Source organism: Haplochromis burtoni, unplaced genomic scaffold (assembly GCF_018398535.1).
Source record: "Haplochromis burtoni strain Fernald_Lab_line unplaced genomic scaffold, NCSU_Asbu1 Contig_229, whole genome shotgun sequence".
Classification (NCBI taxonomy): domain Eukaryota; kingdom Metazoa; phylum Chordata; class Actinopteri; order Cichliformes; family Cichlidae; genus Haplochromis; species Haplochromis burtoni.
The window spans coordinates 44,853-60,771 of NW_024582590.1; the positions used below are offsets into that span (position 1 = coordinate 44,853).

Sequence of the window (15,919 nt, forward strand, 5' to 3'; positions counted from 1 at the left end):
TGTGGTGATTGCTAAAGGACTAAACTGAAAAAAGAAAAGGATTTTATAGCTGTTTATAAGCTGGCTGCCTACTGTACACATGCAGTACACAGAGTTGGGCCAAGTCTTGCAAGTATTTTTACCGCACTGCATAATTGTAGCCACGTTCTAATAAATTTAGTTATTTTTGGTTCCTTAAAGTATGTTTATAGAACTGTAAATTTATATTTGTTTTAATTTCTGTTGCCCTCTTTTGATTTCAATGAAAAGTTTTACCCAGGATATCTAAAAGCCACTTTGTTACAAACTGATGGCTGCTTTTAATTTGTTATAGTCAAGTTATTTCTGGCTTAAAATTACTTGATATGATTCACGGTTGCATATATTTACAAAGGTTTGGCCTTCATACTTTTTACAGCTTGGAGTTGTTCATGTCTAGTAGTAGATTTGTCACGTTCGCTGTTGATACAGCGTTTTGAGTTTTAGTTTATTTTGATGTTTATGGTTTTTTGTTTTTTTTTTAACTTTTTTAACTTTTTAACTTTTATTTAACTTTTTTCCCCAACAAATATAAGACTGGTTCACATCCAAAATAATAACACTACACAGCACTAGAATATTACAACATTATGTCCATAATTGTTGTTCACTAGGATCCAGTTTACAGGTTACTCCCAGTACTTCCAGTGGTTTCTTCCATTTGTCCACAAAAATTCGGGAGCTCCCATCAACATAATGTCCCAGCCTGATCAGAGTCATAACTTCAATGACGAGCGACTTCCATAGAGGAATGGAGGGAGGCTCAGCCCCCACCCATCTCAACACAATGCTTTTCCTGGCCAACATTAACAGTGACTGAATTACATGCTCATGTTGTACCAGTGAGACAGGAATATATCCCAATATACACATTAATGGGTTTTCTGTCACCTGATGACCAATGGCTGAACTAACATTGGCACAGACCTCTTTCCAAAATGACTGGATAATAGCACATTCCCACAAGCAGTGGAATCTAGTGCCCACTCTGACCTTACACTTGAGACAGTTTGGAGATGTTCCCATATTATACTTACTATAAATATACAGAGAAATCTACACATTGTGCAAAATTTTGTGCTGCAGTTCTTTAAATCGGTTACAAACAGAGATTTTAGATGGAAGGAGCAGGATTTTGAAGGTCTGTGTCCTATGTCAGTATAGTCAGCTTTGCTTCCTTTGTCTCGTTATGTCAGACCAGTGTCCGCTCTTTCCCCGTGTGTTCCCACTTCCCCTAATCACCCTTGTGTGTATTTAGTCTGTGTGTTTCTGTTCATTCCTTGTCAAGTCGTTTGTCATTCATGCCACGTTTTCCATGGCATGGTTCATGTCTAGGTTCTTCTTATTGTTTATTTAGTTCTCCCAGTTTAGGTTGATGTTAGTTTACTTCAGTTTGCCCTTTCTTTGTACCTTTTTTACCAGCCTTATTAAACGGCTCGCTATTTGTTAATATTCAAGTTTTCTTCCACGTTCTTTGTGTCTGCATTTTGGGTCCTTCTCGTCAATTCATACAGTCTGCCCTCGCCAGAATGTGACAAGATTGCTCATGTGAGGGAGAGGCAAAGTGGATATAATGGACAAAGGGTGATGAGTGATAAGGATGCCAACTGTTACGACAGACCTTTGTGAGTTAAAGCCTAACTGATGGCGGCCTGATGCAACATTGAGGCTTCTCACGATTTGGCTTCGAGTTACGACACGAGCTTTGTCCGTTAGGCTTCCTGAGAAGTGACGTTAGTCTCACGAGGAAAATATTATGTCCTGCTTTTTTTCTTTTTTAAAGCAAATGGCGTCATCACTCAGTAGGTGTTATAAATATGAGCTCTGTTTTCACATAGGCCAGAGCATTTGTAGGAAGAAGTGAGCAGCTGCAGCTTAAAGACACCAATTCAAGATGATTGACAGAGAGGTTGCACTTGAAGCGTTGGGTGTAATCTGCAATGCAAAAGTAACTTCAGTACAAAAACTAAGATCCGGAGCACGCAGTGTAGCTTTCCAAGGCTTGGCCTCTTCCAGTTCTGCAGCACCAACTCTGTCTGCAAACCAGCTCATTTCTGCGGTCTTGGGTGGCGATCAAACCTGGTAAATATGATCGATGTCACTCTTGTTAGTCATCAAAACTGAATGCAGGTTTTATCTTTATGTATTTAGTATTTTTATTTAGTGGTCTCGGTAGAGACTTAGGACCTTGAGTGTTAATTTTTAATTCACATTTCGACATTGTTCATCGTATGCTGGATTAAATTTAAACTACCCCTGAGTCTCGATTTTTAGTCTTAATTTAAGAAAGATTAATTTCACCCAGAGATTGTTAACCTCTATAACAGAAAGCAGCCTGTTGAGGATAACATGAAGAAATAGCTAATCTGCTCTGAACCTGCATCCTTTTCTGCTAACTTACAGCCCACTGTCAGGAAACAACTTTACCAGGATTCAAAGTGTTCTCCGAGGTGGAAAGCTTTCTGAAAGCTTCACCAGCTTGACATTTGATGAAAGGACAAGAGGGGGAAAGACTTATATCGTCGATCAGGATGAATTCTTTGACCGCAAGTTTGACTTCGACTTCACTGGGCTGAGAGACACAGAGACCTATCGCAGAGGTGGAGAGGTGTATGAACGTCCATGTGGTTGGCAACGCTTTGCCATCAAGGTAAACACAGATGACGGACTTCAGTACTACTACATTACACAGTAAAAGATCTGGGCAGTCATCATCGATATTATCAAATATATCACAGTATTCGTCAGTAATGCTAAATCAGTAACATAGTCCCTCAGTTCATCCAGTTTAGCACCAGTCGTAAAGCTCACCTCAGCGCTGGCGCCTGTGGAGAAAGTAACATGCTTTAATAGCTTTTGCTCCTTTATTCATCAACAGTGATCAACGGTTTTGTTCTGAGTTTCGCTCCAAACTTTGCAAAGCTGTTCCGTTTTTTAAAGTCACTTTTTTATTTTATGAAAATGTTTTAGGTCCTGGACAAGTATGATGGAAATGCATGGCTCGGAACCCAGTACCGGAGCACCCAGTCAGTGCCGGGGGAGTGGCCCGTGTCCTACCACGGGACGTCAAAGGAAGGTGCTGAGGGCATCATCGAAGGATTCTACAAGGTTAGATTTTATTATTACTGCTGTTAGTGCATTATTGTCTCCAATAAAACTGTTGCTGGTTAGCCCAGAGTAAATTGTAGCTGTAAATGTAAATTATGTTTCACTTTTATTTAACAGCCGGGCTCGGGTCAACGTTACGGCAGAGGGATTTATTCCACTCCTTACATCAAAGAGGCCATCCATTATTCCAAAATATTCACCTCCGCTCATAATGGCAAGAAGTACAGAGTGATTCTGCAGAATCGGATCAACCCAACTTATAGAGAGAAACACAACAACAGTAAATACTGGCTGGTTAGCATCCCAGCTGGATTATCGGTGGAAAAAGAACAGCAGATGGTGAAACGGGCCATCCGTCCTTATGGCCTTCTGCTGAAAGAGGTCTAAAATGGAGAGAAACACATCTCAATAAAACCCACAAATCTGACCTATAAAGTATTTTTTCATACTTGTATAAGTTTACTAAATGTAAACTCTGTTGTAATTGATATAAGAAAAAATGTGGGTAAAGGATTCCAAGGCTGTGTGACTGCTGTCTGAAAGCTGGAATAAAAAAGCTTCACTAAAACTGCTTCTGTGAATTTCTTGCACTGAAAACATGTTTCTGTGTTCAGATGTCAGTAAAGAATATCCCATTAAATTGTGTTTTAAGAGGTGAAGCTACAGCCCAAACAAATGTTTCTACTATCAGACCAGGGGACAGGAGTTATTAAACTTTATAAGAGATCGCTAACCAACAAAGCACGTTATTCAGCATATGAATGAGTTTTAATGAACAATCTTGGGCATTAGATTATGACAAAAACATACACTAGTAAAACGTCCAAACTCCTGTCTGAGGTTCAGTCCTTTACGAGTGTACTTAGATCACGGTGCAGGTATTCTGTCCTTCTACAGCATCTCTCAAACAATGACTGTCCACAAAGCAAAACTAAACTTTACAGGCACAAAACAAATAAAATATATAAAACAGTTAATAACTGTATATTTTCATCCTCGTGAAATCCTCCACTCCTGTTTCCAGACAGAATAACAGATTCCTGTGATTATGTTTATCAGAGCAGTGTCTCAAACGTCAGTGTGAAAATAAACATTCGTATGCTACAGGACGCTCCAGCACAGAGTGAACACCATCCCCACAGATACAGCCGTCAGGGAAACAGAAGAACACCACATCATCAAAGCCCTGAGTAAATGTGCTTGTCCCAGCTGGGCATTTGTCAAAGCTGTGAGTGGGCGATAAGGCGTCTAGGAGAGGATCTCAAAACTAGATTATAGGTGGCAGACAGGTGTAAGCCAGCTCCTCTGTTCAAGGATGGTCGTTCACAGTGGACATAGACGCCTTCTTTCACTCACACCTTGTGTTGATCTCAATAACTCACACAATCAGGTGAGGCAAAGTCTCACAATAATTGTGGTAATCTTTACTGACTGTACATCACCTGCAGAAGCTTTTACATGGTATTTAATTTTAATCAAACGACAACAAACAAAATGTTTACCAACTAACTGACAGAAGCATGTTCTGACTCACATCAGTCCTAGCTGAGTTTTCAGATTAAAACACACTCTCGGGTCGGATATTTAAAGGTTACTGCAGTGTCCTCTTGAGAAACTCGACCAGAAGGTGATGAGGGAAACCAAAATCCATCTGAATCACCACAAAGCCCTGCAGCAGAGATAAGAGGCAGAAGCTGTGAGAATGCAGGGATACAACACATACAGAAAGAGAGGAAGGAGAAGACTCACGTCCCGGGGAAGCACCTCAGGGTTAAAGAGATCAAACTGGTACAATCCCTGTTTGTCCAGAAGCCTGGTTAGCTCAACTCCCAGAACTGGAACAAACCACAAAAGCATCCTTTAGAGTGGAAATGACACACTAACTGTACAAAGGCTTATTTACACCATCTGCTCTCGCTCTCTGACACAGATGTAACACCGGCTGTGAAGCTGGATTTAACCTCCTAGCACCTGCGTCCACACATGTGGACATCACACTTCAGGTTATTTAGACCAAAATACTCAATTTTGCTCTACAAGCGCCTGATATCCACTTACGAGGACATTACACTGCTACTGTTCTATCGAAAATTTAAACGAATATCCTCATAAGTGGCTGTGATTTTTCAGGTAAAAAAATAAAATCTTGTAATTCTTTGTTTTTACATTCATCGGGCCCCAATCAGCCCAAATAGCAAAGAGAAATTAAAAATGCATGTCGTGGAAGAGTTCATGTCTTAGGAGGTTAAGGAAGAAGTGCTTCAAGTTTTTAGAAAGTGTCTAGCACCATCTTCTGTCAGTACACAAGGTTACGTCACCAGGTTGATTTGTGCTATTAGATTCCTTAATGCCAGCTGACTAATGACAGGACCAAGAAGTACTTTGAAAAAATCACGCTCCACAATGTAGGCAACAGAAAATAGTTGTTTTGATGAAATTCTCCTTCACTGCACGTGTCCGACATGACAGACTGAAGCTTTCGTGACAATTAGAACTTAGATTGGAATAATATTGTTTCCTATTATATTAACATAGCAAAAGGTTCAGTTACCTTTTCACAAAAGCGGTGAGTAGAATTCGCTACTCTTTACTTTCTAACTATATTTCTGAGGCTGCACGGTTTTACTTTTACTGGAGTATAGAAGTTACTCAGTGCTTAAACTTTTTACTGGAGTATTTGTAACTCAGAGATCTGTAATTTCGTAAGGAAAGTCTACACCTTTTGTCAACGCTGATCCAGCTTCACTTACTGACCTGTTTTTGAGAGCGAAATGGTGTAAATGAGCCTTTATACATGCAGTGATTATGTTCACTTTGAAGAATCATTCAAGCTGAAGCACTGGATCAGCTGTTTGATGGTAAATCAACAAGTGCTTTCATAAGTGTCTGGCAGAGAGGCGTAGTAATGATAAAACTCATGCAGTCTTATAGACTTTAGGAAAGCTTTATAATAATGTGAAAGGTTTGAGGACGGAGCTGAGGCGCTGTGCTTCTTACCAGACAGGACTTTGGGAGTTCCAACTTTCACCACAGCTTCCTTTAGGAACTCGAGTGCTTCATCATGTCGCTAGAAAGAAAGGGAAAGGTTACCGATGAAGTCTAACCAGAAATGGAAATGTTCAGTTTAACTGGGAATTAAATAATCTGAAGAAAGACTGAATTACTCACACTTAACAGTTCAGTAATAATGTACAAATCTGTTGTCATACATCTAAAATAACACTTTAACATGTGTAATGCTTTCAGGGTGAATTCATGAAAATTACTTTTTCAGCAGTGATTGAAGTTTTTAAAGCATAAAGTTTGACGTGTTGTTTGACAGCAGCTCTATAAAGGATGTCAAAGGTACAAAATCAGCACAACTGCACCACAATATCCAAAATAAAGGAAATGGAGCAGGTTAAAAACACTCGTATTACTCTGCCTGCCTACCTGCTGATCCTGTAACGGCAGCTCAGCTCTGAATGCTGAGATCCTAAATGAAAGAGGATCACAATCACACACAGGCGTAGACGAACAGGACAAACTGACCGAAGTTACATCTGCAGATAAGTTTTATATCAGATATCAGTCTAACACTTACATCCTTACACTTAGGTGAGAACAGTAAAAGTAGAAGTCAGACAGCACAGGTGAGCCTTTGGAGTTCTTTTTAAATCTTTTCTCCAAGCAACAGACTAAGGCTGCGTTCACTCTGCAGGTCTTGATGCTCAATTCTGATTTTTTTGTCTGCTCGTTCACACTACAAATAAAATGCGACAGCAAACGCGCTCTAGTGTGAACGCTCAAAGCGCCGCATGTGCAAAAGAAGACGCCACACACAACGCGCTCTGTTTAGACCCAGACCAACAGTGTTGTTTTGACCTTAATATAAAGACTTCGGACTTCATGTTTCCCAATTTTTGCTTTAAGTTATTTTGTTATTTACATAATAATGTAAATAACATAATAATGATCCTTATTGCTGTTTTAGAGGAGCGCTGCTTCAAAGGATAGCTGCAGATTATACAGTACAAAGAAAATGTTCACGTTTCTCCAACGTTGTCTTTCCAGCAGTTTCACCGGATGGCCAGGAAGCGTTCGCGATGTCTTCTCCGGAGCTGATAGTTGGCGTCTGTCTTGTGTCGGTGACGTAAAAGATGGATTTAATGCGACGTGACCATCAAACAGCAGTCGCTTTCTGAAACATCAGATATGTATCGGATTCAGCACCACATACGAAAGTGACCCAGATCGGATTTGAAAATATCGGATTTGTGCCGTTCACGCTGTCACACCATGATGGGATAGATGGTTGCAGAGGGTCAAAGAAGTCGGATTTGATGCGCTTTCACCTGCAGTGTGAACGCAGCCTAAGATCAACACTTTTGCTTTTACACTAGACTCTGAACTAGTTTGTTTTGATACCAAGATCACTAACTTGTTATTGGGGTCATTGTATAAAACACAGTGTGTTACACATTCAACCACATTACACTGTCTCAATATTCACTTAGCAAAAACATAAAAAAAAGAAAATTAAAGCCCAATCTTTCCAGGAGTGGAAGTCCCAGCAAAGGCCAGACTGTGCAATGCTCAGAGAAATTACCCACGAGCACAAGATCTCTGGAACAATGTGCTTTGGACACACGAGACCAAAGTGGAGATGTTCGTCCATCATGCACAGGACCACGCTTGGAGGAAACCAAACACCTCATGCACGAGCTCCTCTGTACACCAAAGCATTCTAGAGCCAAATGTTAGGCCACAGCTGCCGCTGGGACCAAACTGGGTCATCAGTCAAGGTGTTCAAAAATATGAGTCAACCAGTCTTACTCTGTTGGATGACCTTGCAGGAGGACTTTCTTGTTAACATAGGAAGTTGTGATGTCTACGGCCATGTCCTACACATCAAACACAAAGAAGACTTTGTAATTCATGGCTTTCTTATTCACTGCACAGACGCAATGTGTCAATACTGAGAATTAGAAGTGTTTCCCAGTTTGTCTCAGTATAGGAAAAGGCAGCTGGTACCGTCTGAAAGAAGAGTACTGGTGTGCCTTGGCCCTCACAGTGGAGCCGTCCAGATGCCTGCACCCAAACTGTGGTTCCAGAGGTGGAACTGTTCAAATGTGGAACAGATGAACTCCACAGTATTAACTCTGGGGAAGCTGAATCCAGCAGACACTGAACACAAAAACACAAAATGCTTTACGTCCCATCTCAGAAAGTATATATTATATGCAGCTTTCACTCCTACCTTCCTAATAAGCTCAGGCATGGCAGTAGAGAGGTTTGTCCTGAGGAGCGTCTGAAATGATATTCAAGAGTCAAACATGTACAGTGGTGTGAAAACGTGTTTGCCCTCCTGACTTCATATTTGTGTATGTTTGTCACACTTAAATGTTTCAGATGATCACACAAAGTTAAATATTAGATAAACAGAACACATTTCTAAATAAAGGTGTTTTTTATTAAGGGGTAAACAAAGTTAAAGTCTTCCTCCAATAGGACCTGCATGGTGGCGTAGACCGAGATGAAAACCACTGCTGAGCAAAGGAACATAAAGGCTCGTCTGTGGACCAACGAGTCCAGAGTTAAACTGTTTGTAAGGTGCGTGTCCCGTTACATCTGGCGTAAAGGTAACACAGTAGTTCAGAAAAGGAACATCAACAGTAAAATATGGTGAGTGTGATGGTCTGCTGCCCCGGACCTGGAGGACTTGCTGTGGTGAATGAAAAATTTGTTTGATGATCTGAACATTTAAATGTGACAAATATACAAAAAATAGGAAATTAGGAAGCAGGCAAGTTCAAACATCTGATCCCAGATCGAGCAAGAAGATACCACAAATGTCTGACATGGAGCTTTTAGGTCAGGCTGAAGTACTTACAGTGAGCTCTTCTCCAGAGACATTCAGCTGAAAGCGGCCATCTTGGTGAGCTGCTTTGAGCATCGGGTTTAAGAACTGGTCTGCGGTCAAAACAACATTTGCATTAATAGCTTTCCACGTACAAATAAATGTTTTTCAATATATTTAAATAAAATTGTTTTTATTTTGTTCTGTTGGCTTCATCGGGTGAGGGCCTCCAGCTCGCACTGGAACGGTTCGCAGCCGAGTGTGAAGCAGCGGGAATGAGGATCAGCACCTCCAAATCTGAGGCCATGGTTCTCAGCCGGAAAAGGGTGGAGTGCCCACTCCGGGTCGGGGATGAGTTCCTGCCCCAAGTGGAGGAGTTCAAGTATCTCGGGGTCTTGTTCGCGAGTGATGGGAGAAGGGAGCCGGAGATCGACAGACGGATTGGGGCTGCAGCTGCAGTAATGCAGACGCTGCACCGGTCCGTCGTGGTGAAGAGGGAGCTGAGTGTAAAAGCGAAGCTCTCAATTTACCGGTCGATCTACGTCCCTACCCTCACCTATGGCCACGAGCTGTGGGTAGTGACCGAAAGAACGAGATCGCGGATACAAGCGGCAGAAATGAGCTTCCTCCGAAGGGTGGCTGGCCTCTCCCTTAGAGATAGGGTGAGAAGTTCGGCCATCCGGGAGGGGCTCAGAGTAGAGCCGCTGCTGCTCCACATCGAAAGGAGCCAGCTGAGGTGGTTCGGGCATCTGACAAGGATGCCCCCTGGGCGCCTCCTGGGTGAGGTGTTCCAGGCATGTCCCACCGGGAGGAGGCCCCGGGAAAGACCCAGGACACGCTGGAGAGATTATATCTCTCGGCTGGCCTGGGAACGCCTTGGTGTTCCCCCGGATAAGCTGGAGGAGGCGGCTGGGGAGAGGGAGGTCTGGGCCTCTTTGCTTAGGCTGCTGCCCCCGCGACCCGGCCTCGGATAAAGCGGATGACGATGGATGGATGGATGTTTTTATTTTATTTTTGTATAAATAAACCTCTGAATGTTAAAGAGCATGGATGGGACACAGTTTGATCATCCTTTATCTGGTTTCAGTGTTTCAGCTACATAACCTCGACACTCTTTTGGCTCAGTGTCTTGACTTGACGGCTTTGAGGAGAAGTGTTCCAATTTCCGGTTCCAGTCTTGTGTGGTGATTTGAAGCCTCAGTTTCCTGTTCTTGGCTGAACAGATGTGACACCTGGAGGAGTCTTCTGCTGATTTTGGCTTAAGGTTCAGAGATGCTCTTCTACATCCATTATTATTTCAGTTTCTGCTGCTCCTCTCTCTGGATATTCTTCTTTTTCAGACCATTTTCTGTGAACCCAGAGATGTTTGTGTGGGAAAATCCCAGCAGATCAGCAGCTTCTGAAATACTCCGACAGTTCGTCTGGCTCCAAAAACACTCCACGTTTACAGCCACTCAAGCCCCATTCTGAAGCTCAGACTGAACTCCAGCAGGCCGTCTTGAGCATGTCTATGTGTTAACCAACATACATGCTGTTTTTCATGTTTCTTTCTTTTGTGGCAGACTTCCAAAGCTACAAATTAATCTGAAACTTGTAAAGCCCCAACAAGTGGATGATCCAATATTAACAAGGACTTGGCAACAGTGGGGAGGAAGAACTCCCTTTAAACAACCTCCAGGAGGACAAAGCTCAGGGAGGGCCACCCCTCTGCTGTGACTGGTGGGGGTGAGGGGATAGAGAAGACAGAAACGGGGAGCGTGGTCATTGCCTTCTATAGTACCTGGTGGAATTTCACTTCACAAAGGTGTAAATTACCTGGAAAATAAAATACACAAGATAAACAGAGCGTCTGCTGCTAACCTGAAATCCAAAAGTAGATCATCCTGTCTTCAGTCAGGTGACTCGGCTGGAAAACCGATTCATTGATGACAGCAACCTTGTTGTTGTACTTGGTCAGTCCCTGGAAGAGGTGGAGCCCCACAGTGACCAACGAGATCATTATTAGACCCCTACGTGTCCTCCAGTACTGAAGAATTACTGCACATTACACCATTTAAAGGCGATCCAGCACTGCTGTGTATTCAATTATGTATCTAAAGTCATCATTTACCTTGTGGTATGATTCGATGTAGTTTGCTGTGATGACCGGAGCAGCAGCGATACCGATGTCCACGCTGATGTCTCCATCAGTGAGGAACTGCTCTGCACACATGGAAAAATAGAAAACTTCAAAAAGTGGTCGATCACATAAGAGGCCAAAGACCTGATTTCTCTGGTATCTCACTGAAACAATCACATGTTGTTCCTTTGAAGTGTTGCTGGCACGCCTGCACGCATTTATAGGAAACTGTGGAAAGTGAAGCATTTTTCCCACTTTGTTGCTTTGAACATGTGCAGTGATAACTTAAAGAAGTCTATTCTCCTTGGCGTGTATGACCAGGGACGACAAGAGAAGAAGTTGAGCAATGACTCGCCACCACTGAGAAAAAATAATCCATAACATGAAAACTGACGCTGTACAAAATCAAGACACAGCTGCTTCATTGTCTTAAATATCTGTTCAAAATCCAATGAAATCTAATTTTTTGAAGAATTCTGGAGCAAAACATCCATTTCAGCTTCAAAGAGTTCGTCTTCCTGTCTGATTTTAATGTGCACTCCCTTAGCGTCGATTTCAAACAGATAAAAAAGGAGGCAGGCAGTTTGACAGGACTAATTCCTCACTGCACCTCGTCTGTCTGTATAGTCAGAAGGTTAAGACCACAGTCTTCAGACACCACGCAGTAGAGAACATTGTATGCAGGCTGTTTCACACATTTACATCCACACTGCCCTCCATGTAGTCCAACATGTCCTGCAAAACTGTCAGTTTATGACGAGCTGGAAGCGACAAACGATACAAAGAAACGACAAACATAGCAGGAGCCGGGCTTTTCTGAAGAGCTCTACGCTGACCTTAATCCAACAAGAACAAGAGCTGAAAACCTCAAAATCAAAAGGCCGCCGCAGGAGCACCGTGCAACTCAAAACACCCGCCGAGAAGTAAGAGTCACACTATGTTTTAGCATTTCTATTAAATATGTACTAAGACATCGTTCATGGGAGATTATTTGGTGCCAATAATAAGCGTGTGCAGAAACAGACGCTTAACCCTTTAAAGCCGGTCGGAGCAGCACGCTCCGTTTTGTGTAACTACTTTTAAATCCCGGTAGCTCTGCAACCACGTGAGCTAGCGCAATAATTTTTTTTGCATATGAAACCAGAGGAGTTGTACTTACATCTGATGCCATCAGCTTGTCCTCGGTCACGGTTTCCTTCCACATAAAGCTTTGCAAAAATTGCATAAAAACCACTTGCAGGAACAAAAACATAATATTCCAGAAACACGCTTTGCCGATCCGATCAGCTGTTCATAACACTTCCTACGTTGGAATAGACGTCAGCGCGAACTTTTGCATGTCCGCCATTACCTGCCTGAAACCGGGAGTGACGTCATTTTAGCGGAAATGTAGTTTTTTACCATCAGGGCCTCATGAGCCTATACTGGTGTTTTTAAAAGTTATGTTTGACTTTATGACTTTCTGTGTCGTTTCTGGGATGCTTAGAACTAAAATTGCACTGCTGGAAATAGTTTATGCATATGCTGCTTTTTTGCAAATTTGCATTATAATATTTATTTTAGTTTTTCCTGCAGTATATAAAAATTGGTGTATCTCAAAAATAAAACTATGAAGACACTCAAAATAAATTTCCTGTGGTGGGAAACTATTTTGTTTTGAGGGATAAGCCTCTTAAATTTCTCTAACTAGAAATATATGTTAAAAAAACAAAAGCGATTTTCAATTTTTTTGTAGTTTATTGCACTTTTTTGCAATTTATGTAATTACTATGCACTTAATGCAGACATATTATTAAAATCTGGGCTATAATGGTTGTATTGATGTATATCAACTTTAAATGCTCCCAAAAATGGCTCCACAGCATGTACAAATATAATACAAGCTCTGACGGACTTGGTTCTATGGTCGGTCTTAAAGGGTTAAGGAAAGGAAAGTGATTTTAATTCTAGATTTCAAACACTTCCTTCAGGTCTTCGCGTACCTGCCCTGTCCTGTATGAAGTCAGCCAGTATATTTGCCGCCTTGTTGATCTCCTTACAGATCTGTATTTGAGAAGACACCTGTCACTGCTTTATTCTTCTCAAAAATCATTGTTGTGCACATCATAGGTTTGTCTCTGTCGCCCTCACCTGTCCCTTGATGACCAGCTTGACAGTAAGTGTGATGAAGTCGGTGAAGAGCTTCTTCAGCCAGTTCGGCCTGACCACAAAAATGTTGACAGTCAGACACTGAGATTCATGCAGATGCTTCGTTCTCACTTCTGTTACTTACTCTTTGTCTCCCTGCAGGTGCAGACGCAGCTTGTGAAAGTTCAAGTAACAGTCTGCTGTGTCTGCTGCTACCTTTCCATCACCGCAGTCTGACGGGGACACACAGGTGACAGAGGACAGCTAGTCAGTGTTTATATGATGCTTCATTGTGTGTCAGCTGGAACAAAAGAGAAAGCCACATGCTACACTAGCAGCCACATTTTAAGATGGTGGATGATGACATCAAACTTTCACTGTATTATTATTATTATTATTATTATTATAAAATATACAGACATGGTTGCTCTTGGGAGTTACTGCAGTTTTCTGTGGAGGAAAAGTAAAATGCTACTAATAACACAGTGTGAAATACAATAAAGATGTAAAGTATTAATGGAAAACAAACATAAGGCCGACAAGCTGCAACACAAACGACACAAATCCCTGCAATATTTGTGCAGCGGCGCAGTTAGACTGAGTTTGTACTTCACACAATCAACCTCTTCAAAAAAATAACTAAAACTTTCACCACCAGGGGGCAGCCTTTTGCTAGATTTTTAGTTTTGGTGTAGCCGTCCAAGATACCAGGGCATGCGTCTGCTGTGCCTTCATGGGTTTCTTCCCATACTAAAGGCACACATGTTAGTTTAAGTGGAAATAATCTTACATGTTATAAAGTAGACCCTGCTCGTGTCAGACTGGATCTCCTTTCACCATCAGAACTGCCAGCACCTTCAAAAAGGTACTGGAAACGTTCACTCGGTCCATGCGGACAGTTACTGCACATCCGAGATGATAATCTCCCATCCCACCACATCCCACAGGTGCTCTTCAGGACTGAGACCAGGTGACCGTGGAGGCCGTAGAGTGAAGTCATCATCATGTTTATTAAGAAACCAGTGTGCGATTATTTCAGCTTTGTGATGAGACATGGTGTGTTTTCCTTCTGGAAGCAGGCGTCAGCAGATGGCTGCACTGTGATGGGCACGGTCAGCAGGAACACTCAGGTAACAATGCTCAGTGGGTACTTACATGTGCCATTACAGCAACAGCACCACAAGCCTGAATCCCTGATGCAAGGCAGGATGGATCCATGTGGTTTATGGCAAATTCTGACACTGACATCTGAATGTTGCAGGAGAAATGGAGGCTCCAGTCTTCTGTTGTCTAGTTTAGGTGAGCCTGTATGAACTGTCCCCTCAGTTTCCTGTTCTTAGCTGACAGGAAGGCATCCAGTGTGGTCTTCTGCTGCTGTAGCACATCTGCTTCAGGTTCAGAGAGGCTCTTCTGCACAGCTTGGTTGAACAAGTGGTTAGAACTTGTAACAGCTGCTGCAACCCTGTCAGTTCAAAGCAGGCTCGCCATTCTCCTCTGACCTCTCATTATGCCCTTTTTTTGTTTTACTAAACCTTAACAATCCACTGAGTTTTATGTGATCATTGTATGTTTTTATGTTCAGTCCTGATACATTCTGAAAGCTTTGAATACATTAATGGAGCTAGAACGTAAAGCATCAAAAAATGGAAAAAACTACCAAGATGAATGTGGAACAAAACACAAACCTAACCCAGGAACGGTGCCTGCTGATGGGGTGGCAAACAAACTGGTACATGATGTACTTACAAAGTTTGGGGTTGATTCCAAGATCAATCTGAGAGTCAATCTCAAAGTCAACTGAATGTCCGAAGTTAACACTAAAGAAAAAGAAAATACAAATGAGAGTAAGGTCAAAGATCACAGGAAACAGGAGGGATTACTAATCCTCACCGCCTGAGAATTAGTAATCGCCCAGTCGCTGAAAATAATGTAATTCAACTAAAAAATGTTTAAAAACACCCACAAAATGCACAAAAGTCCATCTGTCTATGCTAAAAACAAAGTATTAGTGCAGTGGTTTTCCCATCAGACTCAAACTGCACAAAGCTATCCCAGCTAGTCAGCCATGTTGCTGCTATTTGACATTTAAACTCTGTGTCAAAGTTTAAAAAACAAGCAAACAAAGAAAAACTGCTCGACTTTCAGTCATCGTTGAACTGAATCATTTCTAAAGCCCTGAAAACAAAACTACAGGAGGAAATGACATCAGATCGCTGCTGTGGTCGTATTACTGAGAAATAATCATTGATTCCAAAGTGAAGACTCATTCATTCAAATTAAATTGGAAGTTTTGGGCGCGTTGGAGTATGAAGAGCATTAGCATGAAAGAAAGTCGGTCTCCATAGAGACCCGTGTTAAAACTGTTTTGAGCAAAACCAGGGCTGCTCTCTAATGCGAACGTGGATTTGGATTTTTTATGGTTTAAATTAGCAGCGTTGCTTCTCTGATCTTGTTTTAAAGGTAACAATTGTGCAGCATGTGGCTAAACTACAACCAAACACAACCTGACAGTAGCATCACTGAGTCCAGCATCCACACCTCTCATCAGACAAACAGTAACATGATTCAGCGAGGTGATGTGCAGCAGTCTCTAAGAATCTGTAGATCAGATTATATGGTGGTGTGTGTGTGTGTGTGTGTGTGTGTGTGTGTGTGTGTGTGTGTGTGTGTGTGTGTGTGTGTGTGTGTGTGTGTGTGTGTGTGTGTGT

At 42.0% G+C, this 15,919-nt stretch overlaps 2 protein-coding genes across 4 annotated transcripts in view; one reads left to right on the forward strand and one right to left on the reverse strand.

The window, feature by feature from the left end:
* Nucleotides 1-1,845: 1,845 nt before the first annotated feature.
* On the forward strand, nucleotides 1,846-3,694 carry LOC102311409. The gene is made up of 4 exons (XM_005937426.3): nucleotides 1,846-2,100; nucleotides 2,422-2,668; nucleotides 2,989-3,126; nucleotides 3,244-3,694. Exons 1-4 carry the CDS (start codon nucleotides 1,913-1,915, stop codon nucleotides 3,511-3,513), a joined length of 843 nt encoding a protein of 280 aa, XP_005937488.1. The 5' UTR covers nucleotides 1,846-1,912; the 3' UTR covers nucleotides 3,514-3,694.
* Nucleotides 3,695-3,875: 181 nt separating this feature from the next.
* LOC102311720 (cholesteryl ester transfer protein, plasma) overlaps nucleotides 3,876-15,919 on the reverse strand; it is a 14,191-nt gene continuing 2,147 nt past the window's right edge. For all 3 annotated transcript variants that reach the window (XM_014338466.2, XM_005937427.3, XM_042226811.1), the window contains 14 exons: nucleotides 14,958-15,028; nucleotides 13,357-13,444; nucleotides 13,215-13,284; nucleotides 13,067-13,127; nucleotides 11,076-11,167; nucleotides 10,826-10,925; nucleotides 8,999-9,078; nucleotides 8,366-8,416; nucleotides 8,140-8,292; nucleotides 7,942-8,009; nucleotides 6,559-6,601; nucleotides 6,124-6,193; nucleotides 4,876-4,961; nucleotides 3,876-4,795 (listed from right to left, as the gene is read on the reverse strand). In XM_014338466.2, the coding sequence (XP_014193952.1) occupies nucleotides 4,718-4,795; nucleotides 4,876-4,961; nucleotides 6,124-6,193; nucleotides 6,559-6,601; nucleotides 7,942-8,009; nucleotides 8,140-8,292; nucleotides 8,366-8,416; nucleotides 8,999-9,078; nucleotides 10,826-10,925; nucleotides 11,076-11,167; nucleotides 13,067-13,127; nucleotides 13,215-13,284; nucleotides 13,357-13,444; nucleotides 14,958-15,028 (1,111 nt within the window). In that variant the 3' untranslated portion in view covers nucleotides 3,876-4,717. The remainder of the gene's footprint in view (nucleotides 4,796-4,875; nucleotides 4,962-6,123; nucleotides 6,194-6,558; nucleotides 6,602-7,941; nucleotides 8,010-8,139; nucleotides 8,293-8,365; nucleotides 8,417-8,998; nucleotides 9,079-10,825; nucleotides 10,926-11,075; nucleotides 11,168-13,066; nucleotides 13,128-13,214; nucleotides 13,285-13,356; nucleotides 13,445-14,957; nucleotides 15,029-15,919) is intronic.